Source organism: Quercus robur, chromosome 2 (genome assembly GCF_932294415.1).
Source record: "Quercus robur chromosome 2, dhQueRobu3.1, whole genome shotgun sequence".
NCBI classification, from domain to species: Eukaryota; Viridiplantae; Streptophyta; class Magnoliopsida; order Fagales; family Fagaceae; genus Quercus; species Quercus robur.
The window spans coordinates 45,844,417-45,852,477 of NC_065535.1; the positions used below are offsets into that span (position 1 = coordinate 45,844,417).

An 8,061-nucleotide genomic window follows, 5' to 3' on the forward strand; every position below is an offset into this window, starting at 1 on the left:
TAAATAGAAGAAATTGGGGAGAAGAAGGGGTTCAGAAAAATTGAGAGAAAACCATCAAGTAAGAAAGAATAAACTGAGTGTTGCTTTGAGTCTCTCTGCCGAGAACGACCCAAAGTAGGAAATCCTCAAACCCACTACAAATAAATTGTGAGCCCAAGTAATCTAAGGCCCAGAAGTCTCGTACTTGGTTCCTACAGTATCATTATTCTCTCTATCAATATTTAGGCACATATTGTTCTTTCTTCCTAAAATAGGCTCTCTTCTATACCATCTGTCCCCTTATTCCTTCTATTTCGAATATTTTTATTTCTTCCTAAAAATTGGTTGTGCTCTCTTCTTGTCATATGTCCCATTATTCTCTATCAATATTGCCTCTCCTTTTTTTGCAAATTTGGGCATTTGTAATGAATTTCACTACACATATATAGCCTATAAAAGTTGGAGAGATCTATAAAAAAAAAAAAAAACAAGAATAAAAAAACAAATGCTCAATGATATCACTTTTAATCAGGAATAGCATTTGATCTGTGCTATTCCTGTGTTTTGTTCTCAAACAAGTTTTTAAGCAATAAAAAGTCCTAACTTTTTGATCTTTGTTATGTTTGTTTTTCTTTAAAAATGTGTTTTTCTAACGGCAAACGGAGAGGTGGGTAACAGATCCCTAACGGAAGGCACCTCAGGTGGGCAAAGTGATAAGTTTTGAACCATGGGTAGGCACAGTGTAATCGGGCCTAACCCCAGGTGGGTTTACTGTAATTATCCCCAAAAAAAAAAAAAAAACCCCGGTTTAATTGGTAAACCTCGTCTAAATTCTACAAGTGGGAGGATTTTCATGTAGTTTGCTTGACTGACTGCTGCAGAGATGATATTAATTTAAGTTTAACACACCAGCTGACCTGACCAGCTCGCGTGTTCCATATGCTACTCAAGACTTTTCTCGCCCTGATACATTGATTTCTGATTTAGCATTTTAAGCAAATAAGCCAAACACGACTACTATACTACTACATATATGGATTACTTGTGACCTGAGCCAATGCAATAAAAATTGTGCTCTCTCTCTCTCTCTCCTTTTCTTTTAGCTCCCTTGTTCCATACTCGCTATTGCACACTCCCTATCACTGCTAGTAGTATTAAATAAGCATATACAACACTGCTGCTAGTATTAAACCAAAGCCAATCAAGCAAAACCAAGCCAAGCTTAAACTAATTGAATTTTTAACAAGCCCGACTTCAGACATATACGATAAGCTCCGAGCCAAGTTTTGAAACTCTTATTACTTTTTGTCACGCATAGTTTGATCATGCAACAGTCGGTTTGGCTTGACTCAAAGCATTTCACAGTCCCACTTTCACAATTTACACAACCAAAAGAATAAGTAACAATCACATTCGTAAAATGTAGGCAGAATCTACGGCCAAAAGTAATAATATCATATAATAAGCACACTGATTGTTCCACGATCCACAACAATAGTTGAAACAACTTTATTTTTATATCCGCCACATTCTAATTTGAAGACAAGAACGAGAGCCTAGTGAGGAGAAAGGGCATAGAGACAAAAGATAGCCATGTGTCTTAATTAATATTCAAAGAGCGTTGATGATTTCCTCTGCACTGGAGACAGTAAATTCACCCCCAGATTCAATATTTGCAACCTTCACTTTGAGATCATCGAGCAAAAGAGCAAACCTCCTTGAACGAGTGCCAAGTCCTTTGTCTCCAAGGTCAAGCTCAAGACCAAGAGCATGTGTGTATTTTGCTAAGCCATCGGCAAGAAACTTGACATGCTTGTTCTCAGGGTAAGATTTGGCCCATGCCTTCATCACAAAGGGGTCGTTAACTGCAAATGTGTGTCAAAACTTGAATTAAATATCTTATAAATCATCCAGTGCTATATATCCTAACACGCTTGAAATCATTGTTATTTGCTTAGCCTATTGAGAAAAAAAGAATAAGACAGATGCAAATGCTCGATTCATCTCAATCGCCCGGAATTAAAATTGGTTTTGTGGTCTCATATTTAAGTAACAAATGGACAATTAAGGTTTTTGATAGTTCAACTATAGCTTGCTGTTGAGGCAGACATAAAAGATGGATTTGCCGATTTGGCTGACAGAACTTCAAGATCAAACATAGAATAGGTATACAAGGTCAACTTTTCATTCCAAGTGATATCATGAGAATTTAACAATGTATGAGGACAAAATGATTCTTCAGATTAGATTCAACAACTCAAGCATATTAACTAGTGTCTAAAAAAGGAATTAACTCACAATAAATTGCTTGCACAGAAGATTTAATATAATCTTAAATATATATAGTAGCTCCCAAAGCTAGGTAACAAGTAAAACTATTAACATGGGCAGTCCTTGCTTGTATAAACTAAAAACAAGATATGGCTGTGCTCAAAACAGAATCAAATTGTCACACACATACGGTATGCCCAAGGTTGATGCTGATATACTGTAGTGAACTCGTTACATAGTGTTAAAGCATGCCCAAAAACTTAACTAGGGGGTGAAGAGGCTTAACTAATAGTCTAATACATAAGCCCATAACCAAGTCAATGCCCAACAGAGGTGGGATTTCTTTCTCCAACAAATGGTAGGCATTTACTTGATTAATGTATTCTATTGAACTTAGAGGATCTATACTACTTTAGATACATGAAGAAACACACATTCAGTTACATCCGAGGAAAATCCATATACAAAAATTATAAAACAAACATAAGATAAAATTACAAACAAACTTCGCATCTAATAGACTAATAAGATTTGATAGGAAGAACATACTTGACTTAGTCTAGAATGATTCTCTCAAGTCTCAACCAATGTCAAAATTTGGTAACACAAATGGAGTCATTCCTTTATTATCAGCATAAAATTGAAGCCACCAAATTAGTGTGCGACCACTACATGGCTACACTTGAGACTTGCTCTTATAGGCATTCACTATGAGAGAAATCTCATTCATTGTTTGTTATTACTACTTTTAGAACCATGCTACCACAGAAATCCCGGCACTACTAGGTGCAGTTGAGACTTGCTCTTACAAGGTCATGTAAACATGCACCACATCAACCTCAAGATTGGACCACACCAATACATAGTAACAAAAACGAACGTTGTGACAATACTAAACTAGACAAAGGCAAAGCACAACGAATTAAGGACAAAGACGGATTTTCTCCAAATCAAATTGGAGTAATCTCAAGCTTATTATAGTTCTAATAATGAATAATGATCATCCACATGTATGTTTGGAAGTTTATAAAAGAATGGAAAGAAATTAAAATATATATATATATGTATATATATTATCTTTCTTTGTTTGAATATTTGAAACGAAAGGAATGGGATTTGTTTTTGAGTGTCAAAGAGAAAGTAGTAATTGGAAATGAATGATTTTATATAGCAATACTGTTGAGATCTTTTTTTAATAAAAATAAAAGATATAGACATTTAAGCACACACGAAAAATAGGGGAATTAGACCAAATTCCATTCCTACAAAATTGAACTTAAAATGGAATTCATTTCCATGCCTAAATATAGAAAGAAAAGAATTATTTCCCTTCCTTAATTGCTAGCAAGCATAGCTGAGGAGGACTTTAAAAAAGAAGAAGAAGAAAAAGCAAAAAGTCAGTTGAGAAATACCGCTAACCAAGAGAATATCGTCAACGCCCTTTGATTTCAGCTCCTCCGCTCTCTCAATGAATCCAGGTACATGCTTCAAGCTGTGCCCCACACACACAAAATAATCAATCAACTTAAATCAGATTGTCCACAATTCACATAATAACTGACATTGACAACCCATGATCGTCCGATTAAGCTGTATTTTATTTTTAGCAATTATCGACAAGGTAATCAGTGGTCCCCACATGCCAATGCTTGTTAAAGGTGCCAAACAAGAGTAGGAGATTTTTGGGATATTTTGAGTTATAGATTTTTTTTCGATCCAAAACCAAAAAAAGACAACCTGGGAAACTTCACTTGAATTCCGAGTTCAATTTTTTTCTTTTTCTTAAAAATAAATAAATAAAATCGAAAACCCAGACTTGTTTCTGTCAGGTGAAGAGGGAGGGAAGGGGGGGTTACCTGCAAGTGGGGGTGAAGGCACCGGGAACGCCGAAAAGGATGACCTTTTTACCGGCAGCGAGGGAGTGTACGGACACAGATTGGAGGTCGTCTTTGTCGTCGAAGTAGGAGAGAGTACCATCTGGGATCACGTTGCCAACTGCAATCGGGGCCATTTCTCTCGACGGTGCTGACTCTTAAATAATAATAATAATAGATCTGTTTCTGTTTCTGCTTCGGTGCTTGTGTTTGTGACTCTCCATATATTATATAGAAACCCATAAGTACTAAAATCAAAGAGGCGTTGCTTTTTTTTTTTTTCTTATTATTATTATTATTTTTTTAATTATTATTAGCTGGATTTGACCAAATTTTGGGGTCCGGCGACCCACACATTTGAGCGTTTGCGTGCGTGTCACCTCACTGTCATCTCAAGTGGGGCAGGATTTAGTACGGACGGTTTTATTTGTTCCGTTGAGAGGATTTTTATTAAAAGTGTTAAAAATTTTAAATGTTATTTTTTAGCATTTTTAGCATCTCAAATGATAAAAATACACTTCTATCAAATATGCTAAATCTTAAAAAATTTAGCACCAAGCTACAGTGAGCTGCTATAGCTAGATTGTAAAAAAAATAAAAAATAAAATAAAATTATTCACCAACAAATCTATTTCTCATTTTTGTCTCCCTTTCCTATTTCACTTCTCTCTTCCCTCTTCTCTTTTCTCTCTTTCTAACCACGTGGTTCGATGGTCAAGGTCGTGGGTCCGATGACTATGGGTTTTGATTTTGGGTTGTGGGTCGTGGTCTGATGGTCCAATGGTCATGGGTGGTGGCGCTAATTATCTGATGGTCGGCGATTGTGATTCGATGGGCATGGGTTGTGGGTCCGACGGTCCAATGGTTGTGGTTTTGGTTCACCAATCTACTCGGTTCTTGTAGGTTTTGGTCACCGATCTACTAGGTTTTGGTTCGGCGTGATGGGTTTGCTTTTGTGGAGGTTTACTGTGGTGGGTTTGATGTTGTGGGTTGAATCTGGGTTGGAGGGTTGCCGTGGTGGGTTTGTGTGTGTGTGTGTGTGTTTTGCTTTGTGGTTTGATTGGCAATGGTGGATTAGGATGTGGGTTTACTCTGTGTGTGTTTTTTGCTTGGTGGGTGGATGTGGTGGTTGTGGGGTGGATGTGGATGTGGACGTGGAGGTTTCTTTTTCTTTTCTTTTTTCTTTTTTTGTTAGTTGTGGCATGGGTGATAGGTTTGTGGTGGTTGTGGTATGGGTGGTGGGTTTTGTGGTGACTGTTGGTAGCGTGGTGGCTGGCAGTGCTGAGAATAGTTAGGTTGAGAAAGAGAGAGACAGAGGAGAGAGAGACTGGGAGAGAGAGGAAGAATATTTGTCAAATTACCGATATTTGACTTGAGCTCATGAGAAAGCCAAAAAGCTTAAGCTTAAGTTTGGCTTGATAAATTAGTCAAGCTAAGCTCAAGTTTAATATCAAGCTTAAATTCGAGCTCAAGTTAAGCTTTTGAACTTGAGATCTAAGAAAATTAGATTATCAAATGCTTAAAAATCTCTAAAATTAAGAAAAAAAATAGTATAATCATTTTATCATGCGTCTAGTCCTACTTATGACTAGCGATTATTCCAATTAAAAATTTACATAATTAAATCTATTCATTCATCATCTCTTATCTATAGTTTCAGTAATTGTGTAAAATACAATTTTTACATTCACGTTAGATGGTAAAGAACTAAAAAATATTTGTTTGTAACTATTTTGAATGGGAAAATACAAACATGTTTTATAATTTTACAAAAGATGATTGATGGGGAAGAATCATACGTGGCTCACTTAATTAATTAATTTATTTTTAAATGTAACTAATGTCTAAAGCGGTTCTTGGTCAGTTTAGAGGGAATGAAAAAAAATTAAGGTAATGGGTAGTGGTCCTATGTTGGTCATGTCACTATTAAGACATGTATAATGAGTATATTTTTCTAACAAATATAAACTTATAATTGAATCTATGCTTGAATTATTTTGTATCAAGTCTTATAACTCACTAGCTTGTTAGTGAATAAATTTTTTCGCTTGGGCTCAACTTGTTTATCAAACAAGCCTAAAACTAAGGCTCAAGCCTGGCTTATTTATAAACAAACAAACATAAAATAGTTTTTTATTGACCTGAATCTAAGTTGTTCATGATTGGCTTAGTTCATTTACAGCCCAACTCCGGAATCATTTTTGATTGATATATATATATATATATATATATATATATACTTTTAGTGATTATTATATACTATAAATAAATTAGGCTTGATCCAAAATCACAATTAATAAAATATCTATGCTACCTTTATTATTTAATATTTATTCCATTTCTTTTAAATAAAAAAAGAAGCAAAGATTTACAAAGTATATTGATATTGGTCAATGGATTATTGGGATATTTTATAGATTGTAAGGTTGAATTTATTCAACCATCTAATTGGCTTTATTCCGTGCCAAATTTGCTTGTAATTCAGCATTTAGTAACCCTGTATTTAGGTGGGATTGTTGTAAGGGTAGTGAGTGAGATAGTGTGAAGATTGCTCAAGAGTGTGCAAGAAAACAGAGAGTCGCGGCTGGGACTCGCGACTGGACTCGCGGCTTCAACCCGCCAGAATCTGCACACGTGCCAAGCATGCTGGAAGATGAACAGTCATGCTAGCTGGAGCACTACAGGACAAAACAGGACAACTGGCCATACGGTTAACTCGCGACTGGAACTCGCGACTTAGTCAAGCCGCGAGGTCAAGCCGCGAGCCACCCCTGTTTTGGAAAAACCTGACGTTTCGCATTCCACTCCTCTTCAGTATAAATACCCTTTTAACCCACGATTGAAAGAGAGCTTCCAGAGAGAATTTTGAGAGAGAAACCCTAAAGAAAAACCAGATTGTTTTACCCACAATCTCTACCTTAGAGTCTCATCAAAATCCCTCACTCTCTTCCTCTCCATTGTCAAATCCTTGAGAGGCCTTTATACCAAACCTGGTTCTCACCATTATCATCTCTGTGAGACAGACGTTTGGAGTTCTGGGAAGCAGTTAGGAAGGAGCCAATATTCATTGGTTGATGCTACGGTGAAGTAGCGGAATCCGGAAAGCTAGAAAAGAAAAAGGTTCGGCGCAACCTCGTTGGAGCAAGAAGCTTGGAGGGCTTAGGTGCATTGGGTAGATTAGGCTTGGAGGGTCTATTGCTGTCCTTGTATCCCAACTGTATTTTCTAGTGGATTGATTACCGCTTGGAGGGCGGCGGAGAGGTTTTTCGCCGAGGTCTTCGGTTTCCTCTTCGATAACATATCTGGTGTTATCGCTGTGTTTGCATCTTCCTTCCTCTCTATCTCTGCCTTTACATTATCTGCTGTGGTTTATTTTGTTGTGGCTTAGATAGTTGTTTAATCAATACCATGTTATAGCATATGTTAAGTTTCCGCACACTATTGTTTAACATATTGCGTGTGTTGATTAAATTGGTTTTTGGGGGTCTAAACGTTCAAAAGTGGTTTTGTACACGTTTTTGAACTTTCAATTGGTATAAGAGCAGGTACACATCTGTTTGGTTTCATTACCATTGTGTGATCCTTGACCCCTTTTCTTTTTGAGATGGATAGGTCTCAATCCCTTAATGCACCTCCATATTTTGATGGAAGTAATTATGCATTTTGGAAGGTTCGTATGAGAGCCTTTTTATGCTCTATTGATGAATCCGTGTGGGATGCTGTTGAGATGGGTTGGACCAAACCTGAAGCAGCCAAATCCACATGGGATAAGGCAGCACTTACTGCATCTAATGCTAACAGTAAAGCACTAAATGCTATTTTCTGTGGTGTGTCTCCAGATGAATTTCACAGGATTTCTCACATTATTATTGCCAAAGATGCATGGGAGATTCTGGAAACAACTTATGAAGGCACGAAGAAGGTGAAAGATACCAAG

At 36.8% G+C, this 8,061-nt stretch overlaps 1 protein-coding gene across 1 annotated transcript; it reads right to left on the bottom strand.

Moving 5' to 3' along the window:
* Nucleotides 1-1,413: 1,413 nt before the first annotated feature.
* On the bottom strand, nucleotides 1,414-4,345 carry LOC126713770 (peroxiredoxin-2B-like). Its single transcript, XM_050413632.1, has 3 exons — nucleotides 4,107-4,345; nucleotides 3,663-3,742; nucleotides 1,414-1,844 (listed from the first exon to the last, which is right to left on the bottom strand). Exons 1-3 carry the CDS (start codon nucleotides 4,259-4,261, stop codon nucleotides 1,591-1,593), a joined length of 489 nt encoding a protein of 162 aa, XP_050269589.1. The 5' UTR covers nucleotides 4,262-4,345; the 3' UTR covers nucleotides 1,414-1,590.
* Between the last annotated feature and the right edge of the window lie 3,716 nt (nucleotides 4,346-8,061).